This window comes from Lissotriton helveticus, chromosome 5_1 (assembly GCF_964261635.1).
Source record: "Lissotriton helveticus chromosome 5_1, aLisHel1.1, whole genome shotgun sequence".
Classification (NCBI taxonomy): Eukaryota; Metazoa; Chordata; class Amphibia; order Caudata; family Salamandridae; genus Lissotriton; species Lissotriton helveticus.
In genome coordinates, this window is record NC_136065.1 from 1,626,750,480 (window position 1) to 1,626,769,981 (window position 19,502).

The 19,502-nt window shown below is 46.8% G+C and overlaps 1 protein-coding gene across 3 annotated transcripts in view; it reads left to right on the plus strand.

Moving 5' to 3' along the window:
* SLC12A6 (solute carrier family 12 member 6) overlaps positions 1-19,502 on the plus strand; it is a 784,900-nt gene that overhangs the window by 395,981 nt on the left and 369,417 nt on the right. For all 3 annotated transcript variants that reach the window (XM_078644820.1, XM_078644821.1, XM_078644822.1), the window contains one exon: positions 6,351-6,439. In XM_078644820.1, the coding sequence (XP_078500946.1) occupies positions 6,351-6,439 (89 nt within the window). The remainder of the gene's footprint in view (positions 1-6,350; positions 6,440-19,502) is intronic.

Genomic DNA, 19,502 nt, shown 5'->3' on the forward strand with positions numbered 1-19,502 from the left:
ATAGTACTAGCTAGATTTTTTACAACCGATGTCCTACTATCGTCAAAGATATTATTGTAATAGTTGATTAGGAGGACGTTACGGCCATTATCATTACAAAGCCACAATAACTGCACATGTGGCCCCACAGTTAAATATTTTATAATCTTTATCTGTCTGGTAATCGACACCAGGATTATAAGGCCTCCTTTAGCTCTCCCCGGGGCAGAACTAACTGCCTGCAGATTAAACGTTACAAACCCCGCAAAATGTAACTCCTCCTGACACCATGTTTCCTGGAAACAGAAAATATCATAGGTGTTGATAAAATCCTTCCAACCCAAGGTATCCTGTTTAGATTTTAAACCAGCGACATTCCAGCTGACAATGGAGATGCCATTAAATACATTCGCGCTGGATATATTCAGAGGAATAGAGTCAACTACCTCTTCCTCAATTATAATGTTCAAAGGTGATCCGGGGCTAGTACCTTTTAGTAGGGGTTGGCCCTCCGTCATAATCGGATCGGGGTTAGAAGGCAAATCACAAGAATTGAGCACCCGGACAGTAACAGGCTGGCCAGGAGCACATTCCCCTACCCTGGCAAGTCAGTCATTAGAGTCCAGGGAACTCAAAGCCTGGAATCTATTTTGAATAGGGACCCCAAACGGCGGGAAATGGATAGGCTCGAAATTTCTGTTTCCAGGATTATGGGGTGGGATTTTAGCTAAATGGCTATAAAAAAAGCCAAGAGGGCATACACTTATTCTGTCATCACCGGGGATTAAAGACGCAGCCATTAGCAAAGCTGTGGCCACATGCTGGGGGTGTTTAAAGTTGACAATGACACAATCACCCCTGCAGGTTTTACTCGAAGTACCTATCCAATCAACCCTTCTGGTGGTTAAAATTTGATCGGAATAAGTAGTTGGGAAGCCACAGTTATTGTGCAACCATGAGACCGTTTTGTTTTTTAGTGAATCATGAGATTCGGGTTGGGGCCTAACAGGGTCGGTCTCATAGGGTGGAACATTAGTCAAAACGGCCACATAGGGTGCACAATCTGGGGGCAGGTCAATAGGGCGTTTCCTTCTTGGTTCGTTAACTCTGGCTAGTTTCAAAGGGCCCACCTTGGTGGCAGCTAGCTTATTCTGACGAGAGGTGGACGCTAAGTCAGGAGGTAATGGGACTGATTTAACTATCTCTTTTACTAATCCTCCCCCAGTTAACTGTTTTGAAGCTACTTCTGTTGGAACTAGACCATCGTTAACGGGCCTAGAGTTTCTAACCAGAGCAATATGGGATTCAAGAAGCCCACCTAATCTGTTTACTTCAGTTGAGATCTGGTCCAACTTGTCCACCAAGGGTTTAATGATCTTATCAACCTTGGCATCAATAATGCTTATTAGAAGTTCAAACTGTTGGGCATTCATATGGGTTGAGACATTCTTGGTTGTCAACTCTTCTTCCCCAGCTGTATTTTTGGATAAAGGGTCACCTCTTCTTTTATTATTACGGGTACGCTTTTCTGCATGCTCTTAATGCTCTGGGGGCCGGTGTATTTTGGACAGGTGATACACAAGGAGAAACACTGGGAGATGCACTAAGTGCATCAGAGATATCTTGAACGATAACAGTTTGAGCTTGGGTTTCTAACGAGATATCAGGGTTAACAAGGTCTAGGCGGTCATCAGTGTATAAAACGGAGTTAGGATAAGGAAGGGTAAGACATTTGGTTGGGAAGTTCTCCTTCCCTAGTGACATCCTTCGCTCCTTGTTGATTTTACTGACCACTTTCACTAGATAGTTATCCATAGTGGATAATACTGGTGGATTTTGCGGGGCCTTTTGTTTAGACATTATGCAGTTAAATGCGCAGAATACCCAACTAGACTATGAATTCAAATGTAAGTATCGATATACCAAAGCTTTCATGAATTCCAGCAACGAAGCTGGTGAAATGAAATCAGCAATATGAAATGGATAAAATAGACCCTTGACGTATTGAACAAACAAAGGTCCAAATTGGGCACAAAAAGGGTACGTCTCACTTTTGGGTCACAGTCTACCTCACCAGCTGAAGTCAAGGGGGGAGGCCCAGCCCAGCCTCGGCCAGTCCCGGACTGTCACAGACTGTCCGCCCTTAGTCCAAGCTTCGTCCGGCGCCGCCCGCGCGTCCCGGAAGAAGCACCGTCCTTTTCTGCGCCTTCCGGGCCCGTCACCAGTCGGGATAGAGCGGAGTCTGGCGCAAGGTATTGTGGGGGCTGTAGTCCCCCCGCTCGGCGGCCGCGTGAATCTCCGGTCGCGGCGGCGGGGGGGGGGGGGTAGCTGCCTGTGAGGAATCAAGCGCTGTGGCAATTATTCAGCCCACAGCACGGACTTCGCGGCCCCCGTTTCCATTCACCTCCAACCGGAATAGTTACTCATGAGACAGAGTACTCAACAGGGCTGTCCTCTGTCACCAGTCCTTTTTGGAGCAGCAGTAGAACCATTGGCATGGATTTCGGGGGCGATTATGGTTTTGTTAGGTTCAGACAGAAATTGACAACAACTCTATTACTATATCTGGATGACCTCTTGATATACTGCAATCGACCAGACCAGTCCAGACAAATGTCTGCTTGGGAATGTGAGTTTATTGGACCAAGTCTAACCTATAGGGGAACTGGAGCGGGTTGGGGCCACTCAATCAATCAATCAATCAATCATATCATTTGTAAAGCGCACTACTCACCCGTGAGGGTCTCAAGGCGCTGACGTGGGGAATGCTGCTACTGCTCGAAAAGCCAGGTCTGGAGGAGTTTTCTGAAGGTCATCAGGTCTTGGGTCTGCCGTAGGTGGATGGGGAGGGTGTTCCAGGTCTTGGCGGTGAGGTGGGAGAACGATCTGTAGCCTGAGGTCGCTCTTCGGAAGCGGGGGACTGTAGCGAGGGCGAGGTCGGCAGAGTGGAGCTGGCGGTTGGGGGTGTAGAAGCTGAGTCGTCTGTTGAGGTACGTTGGTCTGGTGTTGTGGAGTGCTTGTGTGTGTGGGTGAGGAGCTTGAAGATTATCCTCTTGTTGACCGGGAGCCAGTGCAGGTCTCCCAGGTGGGGTGTGATGTGGCTGCGGCGAGGGATGTCGAGGATCGGGCGTGCAGAGGCGTTCTGGATGCCTTGGAGCTGTCTCAGGAGTTTGGCAGAGGCTCATGCGTAGAGGGCATTTCCATAGTCCAACCTGCTGCTGACAAGGGCCTGGGTGACTGTTCTTCTCGTTTCAGTGGGGATCCACTTGTAGACCCTACGGAGCATGCGTAGGGTGTTGAAACAGGAGGAGGAGACGGCGTTGACCTGTTTAGTCATGGAGAGGGTGGAGTCGAGGATGAACCCTAGGTTGCTTGCGTGGGTGTTGGAGCAGTTCCCGGTGCGGTCGGCCACCAGGAGTCGTCCCAGGCCGAAGGGTTGGATCCGAGGATGAGAACCTCCGTCTTGTCCGAGTTCAGCTTCAGTCTGCTTCTTACTCATCCATTCAGCAACGGCCTTCATTCCTTCGTGAAGGTTGGTTTTGGTGGTGTGGGGTCCTTGGTGAGGGAGAGTATCAGCTGGGTGTCATCGGTGTAGGAGAGGATGTTGAGGTCGTGCCGACTGGCGACGTGGGCGAGCGGTGCCATGTAGATGTTAAACAGGGTTGGGCTGAGGGATGAGCGCTGGGGTAAGCCGCAGACGATCTTGGTGGCTTCGGAGCGGAAGTTGGGAAGGCGGACGCTCTGTGTTCTGCCGGAGAGGAAGGAGGTAGTCCAGTCCAGGGCCTTCTCTTGGATCCCAGCGTTGTGGAGGCGTGTTCGTAGTGTGTGGTGACAGACCGTGTCGAAGGCGGCTGACAGGTCCAGGAGGATGAGGTCCGCCGTTTCTCCGTTGTCCAGCAGGGACTTGATGTCATCGGTGGCGGCGATGAGGGCAGTCTTGGTGCTGTGGTTGCTGCGGAACCCGGACTCGGAAGGGTTCAGGATGTTCTCCTCGAGGTAGCGGGTCAGTTGTTTGTTGACGGTCTTCTCGATGACTTTTGCCGGGGGGAACGGGAGCAGGGAGATTGGCCGAAAGTTCTTGAGGTCCTTGGGGTCCGCCTTGGGTTTCTTGAGTAAGGCGTTGATCTCGGCGTGCTTCCAGCTCTCAGGGAAGGTTGCTGTCTTGAAGGAGGTATTGATGACTTTCCGGAAATGGGGTGCGATGTATGTGCCGGCTTTGTTGAAGATGTGGTGTGGGCATGGATCTGACGGAGATCCGGAGTGGATGGTGTTCATGATCTTGATGGACTCACTGAAATGTTTTACGTACAATATATCCAGATAGGAACCTATGCTTGCTATGTCATTGGACTAAAGTTGTACCTAGATGATGAGACCCAGCAGCCAATCTCTTTCTGGGGTTTCTTGTTTTCCTGTTCAGTGGTGCATGGCTTAGTTCAGTCTCACCTGTTGTGTTGGGGGAGAACTAGTCCTGATTTGCATGCGATTGGTCTCTTTCCTTAGCAGTAGAGCACGAGACTGGCCGTTGAAAACACCTGCTTAGAACTGGAAGCTAGTGTGGTGCTGAGTAATTGGTTGGCATTCAGGGAATTGTTACTAATGGGGTGTACATGACGGCTGCAGTTGGGAATTTTACTACTGGAGGAGGTCGGAGTGTTTGAGGAGATTGATCACCACTTACCCTTTAAAGCTCTGTCTTTCACTTTCTTTCGTTCCCTTTATCTCTTCTTCCCTTTACATTTATCCCCCTCTAACCCTCTCTAAATAGCTTTTTTTTAAATTTCCCTCTTTACTCCTCACAAAATTATATCTGCTTTTCTACTACTCATTTTTGTCTCTCCCTACCAGACTATCTCTGCAGCGCACGCAGGGTGTCCTCCTAAGAGGGCAGCCCCTTAGTGCCGCATTTAGTTCTCCTCCAGCGCTCCAACCTTTCGGCCCCCGTGGAAGGCCCTCTCCCCTTCAGGCGTCGCTCTCCCATGCATTTCCGGCACCTGAGAGGCTGCGGCCAAGTGTTTATACCCGCCCAACCCAGGCGCCTGTCTCCACCACGTTGCCATATTTCCCTTATGAATTAAATGATATAAACTGCTGCTAACTTTTTTCCACCAAATCATGTATTATCTGATTTATTTAATCAGGTGTGCGGTGGGTAGGTGGGGGGGGGGTGTTCCCGATATCGGCGCTAAGTCTTCCTATCTTTCTCCATCCTCTTTCGGCCGCCCCATGAAGACTTTATGGTGTGAATGGCCACTGTGTGAGTCATCTAGTCCTGTTTATTCTCCCTTTATATTCTGGTACTTATTCAGAATGTGGAATGCAAAATTACAAGTTTAGGAGCAATTTCAGAACACTTTGCTGTATGTCTCTCAAGTACTAGTAAACACAAGGAGATGATGGCCGGAGCGCTGAAACTTTTCAGACACACGCCCCCAGTCACAGTTCTGGGTTGAATCCACATCATTCTTTAGCTCACTTTGCCACCCCAGTTCAGACCCAGCCGTATGCATATCAGTCTTGACCCTGTTTCTCATGGGAACTGTCCAGCCCGAACTGCCAAGCCAGGTCTTCCCTGGACCAGAAACGAGCATCACCCCTGATCAGCCTATCTTGAATCTAGTGGCAAAGTGAGCAAGGTACTTGGCTTCGCAGTTCGGGCTGGACTGTTGCATTGTCTCCTTGTGTTTTCTTTGTTCGCCCTAAGTTGGCAGAGTATGCCCAGATGTGGGTCCTTGCTCACTTTGCCATGGTCCCAAGATGCTTGTTTCCGGTCCAGGGAAAGTTTGGCTTGGCAGTTCGGGCTGGACTGTTCACATGAGGAACAGGGTCAAGACTGATTTGCATATGGCTGGGTCTGAACTGGGGTGGAGAAGTGAGCTAAAGAATGATGATGGATTCAACCCAGATCTGTGAGGGTGGGTGTGAGTGTGTGAAAAGTTTCAGTGTTCCGTCCATCGTCTCCTTGATTTTTCCAAAGTACTAATACCTAGTAACAAAATCCTTTTCCCTCCTCCCAAAGCGCTAGTTCCCAGTAACTAGCCGTCAGGATTCCAAACCCATTACGTGCCGCCTTGTATCAATTGTCAGCCAGTACCAGTCCCAGTTCCATCATGACTCTACCTTCTGCAGCTATCATTTCGTGTTTATTAGGATTCTTGTTTAGGCGCAGAAGGCTTTTTAGAATCTATCAATATTTTCCCAAGATTTCAGAATGGTACGGTCGACCTTTATTAATTTTTAAGGTCCAAGCTATAGATCAATCACTACGTCTGCAGGGAAACACTCGGGGACATGGCTGAATGCGACAGTTGGAAATACTGTGTTTTCTCTTCTCAGGACTTCATTCTTTCTTTTTTTCTTCCTCTTTGCAGGAGACCCTCCGAGGAAAGATTCTGGGTTATACCTCAACAACTTTGACAATGGAGAGGAGTCCTATGACCGGAACCTGGCGCTGTTTGAGGTGAGCGTCAGTATGAGTTTATATGGTGTGGTGGATGGGACGCAGGTGTAGCTGGTAATGCGCCCTTTTTTGGACCTGATCTGCCATCTGAGAGATTCCCAAAACCAGACCATTCAGCATCCCCCAAGAGACTCCTCTACCTGCTGTTAAACATTCCCTACTTCGAGCCTATGGTCCGTGTGTGGAACACTGCTCACATCTGCTTTATCTGCTACAAACCTAAGTACCTTCTGCACACACAAAGCGCTCCTTAAATCGTACATCCAGATTAGCCAAGAGTTTGGGGATATTTGTTGTGCTCATTCATGGCCCCTACTTATTCCCAACAAATATGATGTATAGCATCATGTTGTGATATACGTTAGCTTCAGCTATAGCAACTCTATATTTGTGATTGAGCCTCACTTTCTATTGACAAGGCTCATTTTGGTTTGCTAATAATTTTGACATGATTAAGAAATCGGCCTAAAATTTGAATCCCATTAGGCCTTCCAGCTACTTGTTGTGTAAGGCTTCCTTAATGTCTGTCCAGGAGAGGCTACGGTAATAATGGTAGCAGCGGGGATTAAAAAACACGAAAGCGTATTTCACTGTAGGTCCTCTAGGAGTGTGTGCTCTACAGAATTGCACTAACCTTGTCCTAAAACTAGACTTTAACTTTCAACGTGTTTTTTTGTGGTTTATTTATATACTAGCTTACCCGTCGCGCGTTGCTGCGATCTCCGAAGAAAGGAAATTCAAGGAAACTCGTTATGATAACATTCAATTTACATTGTGTCAATTTTATTGAAACTTATTCATTTTAATATGGAAAACATTTCAAAGTGTCGTTTTAATTCTATTTATTTATTCGAGTGCTTGTGGATACAAAATTTTTTGTTTTTCCGTCTGGTGCGTACATCCGTATTCGAAAGATTATGAGGGCCCTGGGGGTCCGATATTTAAAAAAAAAATTATGCCAGAAACCTCGCAGGAGTGTACTCAACAACTTCCCAAAGTTTCCTGGCGATCGGATGAATGCTGTTTTAATTCTATTTATTTATTAGAGTGCTTGTGTATACACGATTTTTTGTTTTTCCGTCTTGTGCGTACATCAGTATTCGAAAGATTGAGGGCCCTTGGGGGCCGATATTTAAAAACAAATGTATGCCAGAAACCTTCGCGGGAATGTACTCAACAACTTCCCAAAGTTTCATGGCGATCGGATGAATGGTGTACTAATGCATAAAGGACAGACAGACAGACAGACATACATTTGTTTTGCTATATATAGATTACAAAGTAGTTTTTGTTAGATATTTAAGTTATAAACGGCGGACATCTGAGAGTTAATTTAAATGAGTTTCTTGATTCTTGTATAACTTTATCAGTCTTTGACAAAACTGTATGAAATGTGACAGACGCTTAGCACGTTTACATTGTTTTTCAGAACGCGTAGTTTAAATGCAGATCTGAAAATGTTGCCACTTTTTGTCAAATATGCCAGACATTATGAAGGTGGTTATCACATTGAACCCTGCGCTTGGTATTTCAAGATTGTGCAGATACGCCGCAAAAGAAATTTACAATAGTTTAGCAGGGTTCCGAGTTGTGGAAAGCGTTCTATTGTTAATAACGGTGCTTTCTGGTTATGCACATAGCGGGGGTCTCACGCTTTTGGCAGATGAAGGGGTGGTACAAAGTAAATAACATAGTCAGCATTTAACAAACCTGTATGAAGTGTAGAGGATATTTGTCAAGTGAAATCCAGTGGCAGCAGTAGACAAAAACAAGCATTGAAAATGCAATAGGTCTCGCATTAGGAAAGTTTATTTATTTTTTTATTTATGTGTTGGTTTTGAAAATAGCAAAATTAATACCTTTGTCAGGTGGATGTGGTGGTGGATGTGGTGGTGAATGCGATGGTGGTGGATGCGATGGTGGTGGATGTGGTGGTGGATGCGATGTTGGTTGATGTGGCGGTGGATGTGATGGTGGATGTGATGGTGGATGCGGTGGATGTCATGGTGGATGTGATGGTGGATGCGGTGGATGTGGCGGTGGATGTCATGGTGGATGTGATGGTGGTGGATGTAGTGGTGGTGGATGCGGTGGTGGATGTAGTGGTGGTGGATGCGGTGGTGGATGTAGTGGTGGTGGATGTGGTGGTGGTGGATGTGGCGGTGGATGTGGTGGTGGTGGATGTGGCGGTGGATGTGGTGGTGGATGTGGTGGTGGTGGATGTAGTGGTGGTGGATGTGGTGGTGGTGGATGTGGTGGTGGTGGATGTGGTGGTGGTGGTGGATGTGGTGGTGGATGTGGTGGTGAATGCGATGGTGGTGGATGCGATGGTGGTGGATGTGGTGGTGGATGCGATGGTGGTGGATGTGGCGGTGGATGTGGTGGTGGATGCGATGGTGGTGGATGTGGCGGTGGATGTGATGGTGGATGTGATGGTGGATGTGATGGTGGATGTGATGGTGGATGTGATGGTGGATGTGATGGTGGATGTGATGGTGGTGGATGTAGTGGTGGTGGATGTAGTGGTGGTGGATGCGGTGGTGGATGTAGTGGTGGTGGATGTAGTGGTGGTGGATGTGGTGGTGGTGGATGTGGCGGTGGATGTGGTGGTGGTGGATGTGGCGGTGGATGTGGCGGTGGATGTGGTGGTGGTGGATGTAGTGGTGGTGGATGTAGTGGTGGTGGATGTGGTGGTGGTGGATGTGGTGGTGGTGGATGTGGTGGTGGTGGATGTGGTGGTGGTGGTGGATGTGGTGGTGGTGGTGGTGGATGTGGTGGTGAATGCGATGGTGGTGGATGCGATGGTGGTGGATGCGATGGTGGTGGATGTGGTGGTGGATGCGATGGTGGTGGATGTGGCGGTCGGTGTGATGGTGGATGTGATGGTGGATGTCATGGTGGATGTCATGGTGGATGTGATGGTGGATGTGATGGTGGATGCGGTGGTGGTGGATGCGGTGGTGGATGTAGTGGTGGTGGATGCGGTGGTGGATGCGGTGGTGGATGTAGTGGTGGTGGATGTGGTGGTGGTGGATGTGGCGGTGGATGTGGTGGTGGTGGATGTGGCGGTGGTGGATGTGGTGGTGGATGTGGTGGTGGATGTGGTGGTGGTGGATGTAGTGGTGGTGGATGTAGTGGTGGTGGATGTGGTGGTGGTGGATGTGGTGGTGAATGCGATGGTGGTGGATGCGATGGTGGTGGATGTGGTGGTGGATGCGATGGTGGTGGATGCGATGGTGGTGGATGCGATGGTGGTGGATGTGGCGGTGGATGTGATGGTGGATGTGATGGTGGATGCGGTGGATGTCATGGTGGATGTGATGGTGGATGCGGTGGATGTGGCGGTGGATGTGGCGTTGGATGTCATGGTGGATGTGATGGTGGATGCGGTGGATGTGGTGGTGGTGGATGCGGTGGTGGATGTAGTGGTGGTGGATGCGGTGGTGGATGTAGTGGTGGTGGATGTGGTGGTGGTGGATGTGCCGGTGAATGTGGTGGTGGTGGATGTGGCGGTGGATGTGGTGGTGGATGTAGTGGTGGTGGATGTAGTGGTGGTGGATGTGGTGGTGGTGGATGTGGTGGTGGTGGATGTGGTGGTGGTGGATGTGGTGGTGGTGGATGTGGTGGTGGTGGATGTGGTGGTGAAGGCGATGGTGGTGGATGCGATGGTGGTGGATGTGGTGGTGGATGCGATGGTGGTGGATGTGGCGGTGGATGTCATGGTGGATGTGATGGTGGATGTGGCGGTGGATGTGGCGGTGGATGTGGCGGTGGATGTCATGGTGGATGTGATGGTGGATGCGGTGGATGTGGTGGTGGTGGATGTGGTGGTGGTGGATGTAGTGGTGGTGGATGCGGTGGTGGATGTAGTGGTGGTGGATGCGGTGGTGGATGTAGTGGTGGTGGATGTAGTGGTGGTGGATGTAGTGGTGGTGGATGTGGTGGTGGTGGATGTGGCGGTGGATGTGGTGGCGGTGGATGTGGTGGTGGATGTGGTGGTGGTAGATGTAGTGGTGGTGGATGTAGTAGTGGTGGTGGATGTGGTGGTGGTGGATGTGGTGGTGGTGGATGTGGTGGTGGTGGTGGTGGATGTGGTGGTGGATGTGGTGGTGGTGGATGTGGTGGTGGTGGATGTGGTGGTGGTGGATGTGGTGGTGGTGGATGTGGCGGTGGATGTGGTGGTGGATGCGGTTATAAAGCCTGTGATTGATAGAACTTAGAAACGGCAAAACTATGATAGCAAGCATATGTTTAATTAAGCGCATGTGGACAGTGAATTGCATTGCATGAAATCCTTTCCTTAGTGTGGCATGTCAGATTTAGTCCAATCCCTAGTGCAAAATCAACATGAATCACTTTTCGTTCCAAAAACACATGTAGGAGCAAAAATCAAAAATCTAACTTAGGTGAACAGTCTCTAATGCAGCAAAGTAACCAAGTGTGTGGCATTTCTTATAGGTGTAAAATCACTCTGCATAGAGAGAAAATTTAGTTTGATGATGAATGAGTTGTGAAAAATGTGTATTCGTATGACATCCCCAGCACATAGAGGTGCAAAAATTACATTTAGTTGCAAAATCACACTTTGTGAAACATCGATAGAAGTGTGAACACACTGCGATGAGCTAAAATAAAATTAGTGTTATAAAGCAAAGCAAGCAGATATCGTTATTATCAACATCGGATAAAAAAAAAAGAAAAGGAGACATTGCCGGCCAGCCGTGAAACTGAAAGCACGGCCGGCCGGCCGTGAAAAAGCCTTTGATGCAGCAGGGGGTAATTAGGGGAGGAGAATGGCTGGGCTGAGGCAGAGCGCCAAGCCTTTGATGCAGCAGGGGGCGGAGCGGGAAGAGCTGCTGGCGGCACTAAGCTGACGATTTGATGCTGTGCACGCGCATTTTAACTAATTGCGCTTGCGCATTGAGTTAAAAGTGCACATGCACTTCATCAAATCGCCAGTGAATCGCCAGTGTAGGTAAGCTTTGTTTAAGCCCCCATAGTCTCGCTCTGCTCAATGCGCATGCGCATTGACAGGCGAGACCTAAAAATGAGCACTACGTACGCATTACCAAACACACGTGCATAAGGGATTGGGGGTGTGGCCTGCAGCAACACTCCCCACATATGCACAGGATCACTGCCATGTGCACAGGTGCTGGCCATGACCTGAGACTAACCCGAGCTGCGTAGTGCCAAAGGATGTTGGTCTTGTGAAGAGGGGTTCATGACCTGGCCAAAGGCCGTACACAGCTGGGGTTGGGCCCACAAATGTTGGAATCGAGTAAAGTTGCACATAGGGCATGGTTGTAGGCCAGCTCTGTAACCATCCTTTGTTCCTTGTGGCTTGAGTCGGTCTGCAGTGGGGTGGCTGTCAAGGTGGTTAAACTGCTGTTGCTGGGCGTGACCAAATGCTGTGCACAGTGGAGATAAGTGTATGCTAAGGTTTCCTCTCCTCATGACACAATAACAAATGTTTAAAGAATTCTCAGAAATCCACTTTAAAAACACAGCTAAAGTGCATTGATGGCGTGGAATTGAAACAGAAAACCCACTGTAAATGGACAGTTACTGTTAGCAACACAAAGCATAAGTTGTGCCACCTCCATGAAAACACTGTCACCAGAACCCCTCGAGGGCACTATTGGGCTATATTACACAGCTGCCTCCCCAGAGAGAGACCATAAGGTCTAGTTTAAAGTCTCAAGAGTGTGTCTAGTTATCATTAACTTTCAGTTACCATTGAATTTGCCTTTGTAACTTTGCTGTTTTTTGACACACCTGCGTGAAACTTGGCACATAATTAGCACCATATGCTGCGTTTTGTCATGCCGAGTCTCATGCTTATTTATCTCAGAAAAGTTAAAGGAGGGATCAAAAAAGTGTTTTCCATTATGGGTTCCATTAGAATATTTGCTCTTGTTTACAGTGAAAACTGCTGAATAGAATTACATCAAACTTGCATACTAGAGCTTTACTCTGCAAGGTTTGGGGGATCTGCACAAAATGTAAGGTACTCGAATTGCACTTAACTTGCTCATTATAATCTAAATTTCCCACAGATTTGTCAAATTAGGCCAAAGTTATTACTAAATGAAAACTATTTTGAACCTTCCACTCTATTAACTTTTCCGTAGGAACAACAGAACAGGCAGAAGTCGCTACATCCAGCTTTGCAGCTGGTGTGGCTGAGGCTGGGTGCAGAACTTGGGCACTCCACCTATCCAAGAGTCTTACGTGTTTAGTTTGCCTGGGATGAGTGAATGGCATGGCCTGGTGCAATCATACGCCCCCTGTCCTCCCAAACCCCATTGCACTCCTCACACTTTCACCTCTGGATGGACTTCATTGATCTGCTACTGTAGGATCCTGGGCTCTAAAGTTTCCATCTCATCTGGATGGACCTCACAGGCCTACCTTCACCAGCCTACAACTATGGCCTTTTGGGTTCCTGTAGGGTATACTCACGATAGCAACACCACTGGTACTGTGTGAATCCACAGACTTACAAATGAGGATTTTGTAATTACACCATAGGGCAGCCATACTTTTGCCTCTGGATAGACTACCACGGTTTTTGTTGCCAGTAAGGTTAATTATTCCAAAAGTTGCGACCAGCTGTACACTTTAACTAACTAAAAGGTTTTTATAATAATTCCAAGGGAGAAGTACCCAAATGTAAATCTGTAATCTGTATTCTGCGCTAACTCCCTAACACCTCCACCACCCCCGTTCTCCCTGCGACAAATGCATCTCAATTACAGGCAAGGCCAGCAACCACCGAGAGTAGAATACTAACAAAATATCAGAACGAAACAACCACCACCAACCAATTACTGTCTTCCTTCTCACTAGCCAAGGTCTTCTTTGCCCTCCGCCTCAAGTAGCAACCCAGTAACATATCATACACCTGCCTGCAGTTCTACCCATTCTGCTCTTGCCCCTACCCTCCCTCAGCTTTTTTTACATACCCCTCCAATAGCATACTCCTTACTATCATAAATACCCCTACATTTACCTTAACTTTCCTATCCCCTCCATCCTACCTCATCCTATACCCTATCCATTCCCTTCACCCAATGCATTCTTCAGCTAACACCTTACCATTGCATATACAGAAAACCATAGACTAATGACCTTCCACTTGCACCCCTAACAAGTACTCCTGCTATACTGGTTGTTGCATAAGACATAGACCAGCCTGTGACAACTCTAACCTGGTTTCCTTAATTGAACATCCAGCAGCCTCAAACTATCCTATTCTAATAGCAATATCTTCTCTTGTTCCTACTCGCACACATCCTGCTGTAATGAGCAACTATTGTATCTCTCTTACCACTACAATTACTTACTAATCCATACAAAAAATATAATTTTGATCCCTTACAGCATCCAATCTCTTTTGCCTCTCTTTTTCGGAACCTGACCACCAGTACACCTGGAGAACAATTTTGAAACAGCATCTGTAGCAATAATCCAACATATCACTAGTAAGGGATAGTATTGTTCTAGAGACCTTTCAGGCACGCATATGACACAATAATGGGAGGCCTCCATGGTCACTAATGTCAGCCTCCAAAGATTACCCTCAGAGGATCCATTCAAACAGTTACTGGAAACAGCACTCAGAAGGTTGCATGCCAATCTATGCTCACTTGAGGCACACCCCAATTAACAGACTCATTAGCCAGAGTCAGCAACTGATCCTTTGATACCCAGCACCTTAAAGCCCAAGATTGAAGAGCCGAGTTCATACAGCCTACAGCCTTTACACGAACTCGAAATATCAGAACAACCAAAACAAGCAGGAATAACTAGATTATCTGGTTACCCAAACAAACCTTTATAAGATATCATCATCAACACTAGATCCTGCTAAGTGACTTCTGGCCGAACCTGATCTGTACTTCAGAAACTTGAATGGGAATGGAAGTTCCAACTGTTCTGTAGGAAGCTAATGCTAATGTATTACTAATATTGTATAGAATCCGACTAAATGAGTGCAGTTAAGGACCAGCTGTTTACAGAATCTCTCTTAACATATACCATGATCAAATACCAGAGTGCAGCTCCGTTCTTAGTCACTATTCATCACTTCTGACCTACACCACCTCTTTCCTCCTAATCTACCTACCAACAGTCCATTAAAAAAATAATATATATATATATATATACATATATATATTCTCCAAAACTCTGTACTGGATATTACAATTGAATACCCTAATTTATGTATCTTATCCAGTCCCAATACTCGAGTTGACAAACCAGAACACCAAATTGCAACCAACTCTAAAACATGGAGGCTCTTAAGTACCAACAGCTTGGAACTGTGCTACACATGATTCAGGCTATATCCTCAATGTCATATGTGTCTAAGGACCTTACTTAAGTCAATGAAATAGAACCCATCACCTGTCAGTTACTTGAACTTAAACTTCCCAGTAGCACCAACATCTAACAACATCTTCCTTAATATACCATTGAAGAATGTCAACATTGACACTTTCCAGGCAGTATCTTGGCCATTGATTGCTATAAAGCAGTTATATCATTGATCTTCACATTTAGACAAAGTGGCCAAAGCATCTAACAAGCCATTATGCCCAAAAGCATGCTGGTTCATTTCAAATATACATTTTCAAAAAAGGAAATTCTACATTCTAGAATGGCAGTGAAGCAAAACACAAAATAATAGTACAAAGAGATTGAAGAATCTGCAGAACTACTATAAGAGAAAAGTTTCTACACCCAACTCGACCAAGCAACAATTAAAAATTGAAGAATTCCGAAAATCTGCATTCATCTCAATCACTCCCAAGATCTATGCATCTCTGTTGCAGAAGCACATTTTGACATCCACTTCCTGATGCGGTGCCCGGCAGGGCAATATTTAATGAATCCCTATCAACTGGAGAATTCCCCAGCAAATTAAAAACTTGCATCAGTCCTGTTCTGCAGAAGCAAAGAATATAGTCTGAGGACCATACACATTATAGACACATATCAAGAGTCTGTTTCTGAAGCATTCGTTCACATCTCAGATTTCTTTAAAAAAAAAAACCTTCCCTCCAACCAAAAGGCAAGTTTTCGACATTAGTGAGGCACTGCTCCGATTCATTTCAAACCTAGGGTGATTTCATTAAGGCATTAGACCCTGGTGGAATGGCAACTGTCATCCAGTTGGACCTTTCAGCAGCTTTTCGCACCATGGACCACAAAAAATGAAACAGCACAGGAGTACAGACTACAAGTCTAAAATGGATCCAGTCCTACATCACAGATAAACTCTATTAGCGTGTTTAGCTCCATACTTTAAACACAGTTCCCTCCAAAGGTATATGTTCTTTAGGGCCACTCTAGTTTTTCAGTGCATTCAAAACTCTATTCTCGTGTGAACTCCTTTAAACTCAACTGCTATAACTATGCCAATAACACCCATGCTTGCCTCAGCCCGAAAAGCCGGTCAGATCTTTGAACATCTGTACTTAGCAAATGCTTGCAATCATTTAACAACTTGGATGCTACTAAACCATCTGAAACTAAATCGTACTAAAAGAGAGACCAGAACTTGATGAATATAGAAAACTTGTGACTAACCCACCATCTGGCTTAAGGAGATTGAGTCTCCTCATAGGCTGACAGAAATAAAGAGATTGGGGGGTTCATTGACTCCAAACTCTCACTCCAAAACATTTCAACAATGTGACAAAAAGTGCTGTCAAGATCATGAGAAAATTACAACTGATTTTGCTTGCCTAGGCTACTCCCATCGTGCCCAAGCCTCAGTAGCCCAACATTGCACTTACATAGAGCTCTTAATCAACAACTTTCAATATATCCAGATTGCAATGTCGGGCAAGCGTGCAGCCTGGTATGGCACTCTATTCATGGTAAATAGAGGCATAATCAACCGGCATCTGTACATATGAAAATATAAACGGATACATGATTGGTTCCTGCATGCACTGAGGCATCTCTCTCACTCTGTGCAACCAGCAGGTTTATAAACCATTGAAGCCCTATGTAACACTCCTACCCTGCCTCTAAACTTCACTCATTTCATTCTTCAATGAATACACTTCCCAGTCATGCACCCGAAGGAAGCCCTAGAAGTTGAACCCTGCGCTTAAAAATATGAGTGCTTCTGCGAACTGGACAGGGCCATGAAATGCTACATTAGTTCATTGCTGCCAAGGTTTCAGATTGCTTTTGTGTGACATTTTCATAATTTCAGTGTAAATAGGACTGACATTCAACGACTATGAGTAACACTTTCTCGCTAGCAAAATCAAGCAATGAAGACCAGGGAAAACCCCCAAGTCACAGACTGGATAAAGGCAATCGATGCTCTCAACTGCAACCTCACCCTGCCCGACTCAGTTAAATCATTGGGAATCACGCTGGATCCAAAATTAAACATGACCAAACACATTACGAATTTCGCCAAGAGCGCGTTCTTCAACCTTAAACTGCTCAACAAAATAAAACCATCCATCCTTCCCAGTGATCTCAAACAAGCCACTCAATCCCTGGTACTATCTAGACTGGACTATCGGAATGCAACCCTCACAGGAACAGCAAAACCCCACTTAGCCCCTCTGAGAGTAACTCTTAATGCAGCAGCCAGAATGGTCACTGGAGTGAAGAAATTTGAACATATTTTGCCGGCACTCAGAGATTTAAAATGGCTCCCTATCGAAAGGCGTGCCAACTTCAGAACTGCCTGCCTCACACACAAAGCCCAGCACACTGGTAAACCCTCCTACCTGGCTCCCAAACTCAAAAAAGCTGGCCAGACAAGGGACCCCAGGAGCTCCAGCACCTTATTCCTTATTCCTCATTCCCCCCGAAAACCCGCAAACAAAAAAAACCTCCTCTCGATCCCTCTCAGAAAATGCTCCTAGAATCTGGAACTCCATCCCAGTCCATATCAGGACTAACCCCTCCTTTGTTAAATTCAAGAGACCGTTCAAAGACCTGCTCCTCAATCGTTCCCTGCCAAATGGATAGCTGCCGCTTGATTGCAGACTTTTGCCCATCACAGCATGCAGCCAGCTCAAGACTAAGAACTCTTAGTCCTGGCCCGCCCGTCCCCCATGATAACAGTCCCCCCAGAGTCACTCGGTATATCTCCCTTTATTCTGAAACCCTCTGCTTTCGAGACTGCTTTCGGATCTGAGACTTTCGACTCGCAGTGAGTCAATATGTACACTATTGTTACATTTTTGTATTGTGTTTCCCATCACCTTTGTTGTAAAGCGCTCCGATACCTTCGGGTCTGGCTAGCGCTATATAAAACTCCTAAATGAATGAATAAATATCAGAAATTACAGAAATTACAGCCATTTGAGCAACGAGAAACTCTAAGAAGATCTTAAAACTGCTGCAAAGCACCAGAAATGAAAGGGCACTTATGTAGGGGTGCTACTTGGAGGCTGTGCGTCACTGCAGCCAGGCCTAAGAATCAGGGGTTTTGAGGGAAGAGGGAGGTGTGAGAAGGATACGTATATGTGGGCGTGCTGGCTGGAGGCTGTGTGTCGCTGCAGCCAGCCAGGAGTTTTGAGGGAAGCAGAGGGGTATGAGAAAGCTTCATACTGTTGCATGGACTTGACATCTCATGTCGCAGATCTCTTGTGAATCCGCCCCTATTTGTTGCCAGCTCACACTTGGAATTTGTGGGCGGCCAGAAAAAAAGGTTTCCATTTCCAGCACAGCGTACAAACACCTCCACATAAGAAGGTCACTAACCTGAAAACTCTTTCTAAGATGACCTTTATGTAAGACAATTGCAGCACCATCTCCCAATCCACTTCAAGGAAGTTGGCAGGACGCCTGTGGAACCATATGCTTAGCCTGACAAGACATCAATTGCGGATCAACACTATGTATTAGGCAGTGAGCACATTTTAGAGCCAGTGTATCTGAAAATATCATGATATTATTAAAAACATGCCTCTGATTGTCAGTACAATATAACTAAAACTGGAAGGGTGGCCTAGTAGGTTAATGCACATGCTGCAGTGATGAGTGAACTACTGTGAGGAGAGAGTGCATGACTCGCCTGACTATACTGTTCCGCCAGAGTACCTAGACAATGTGTCTGCCACGATGAGTGCCTGCATTGAGCGTTTCCAAAGTTCTTCAGCTGCGGATGGGCAAGGGCCACCAAGCTTCAGCCGAAGGCAAAGACCTGCCGACAGTCCAGGTCTGAGCATCCAGACGGGTTACCTGTGCAGACTGGAGAGGAAACATTCCCCCCGCCAGGCCCGGACTGGTATAGAAAATAAGCTGGAGCATAAAAGTATAAGTGGACCCCCATTATCAAATGAGATAGTTAAGATCGAGGTGGTTTGCTGTATCCAGGGATGTGGAATTTTATAGCTGGACGCCCAGTACATATTGTTTGGGGTCAAGGGCAACAAGTTTTCATGTGTATTTTGTCCTTGGGACAAGTAGGCTTAACCCCCTACAGCACAAACCCTTTGGGGTGCCAGTTTACAGTACCGCATTATGGATTAGGGAAGGGCATTGTCTACAGTTAAGGTAATGTGTGTCCATGTGTTAATGCTGTTCAAACTTGTATTTATGGTTCATTAATGCAAAGCCTTTATTGTTAGGGGGAGCACTAGAAGTAAATGTTATAAGCTCGGCCTGCACTGCTGACGGTGGTTCCAGTATAAATGTGTTCACACGTTTTCAAAGTTTATTAATATGAGACTATGTATAGTGGGTGGCTTGGCAAGCCACGATGGCGGCTGTGTCCTGCTGAGGCTCCGCGATCGGGCTAGCATCTTGCCCATTTCCCATGATCGCCGGGAGCCTCAGCCTTCCTATACCTAATACTAAACGACTCACCCGCAGTGAGGCGTCTTCTGCCTTCGTCTGGGAATCTGCAGACGCACGGCAACCACTGCTCCGTCCCTCTCTACACCCGGAGCTGAGCGCACAAGATGGCGGGCGCAACTCCCTTTGCCCACCGGGAGCGCCTCTAAGACTCTGTCGCTGAAGTGACGACCATCGCGAGACAGGACTATTGCCGGTGCCCGGTGGGGAGCGCGGCAGC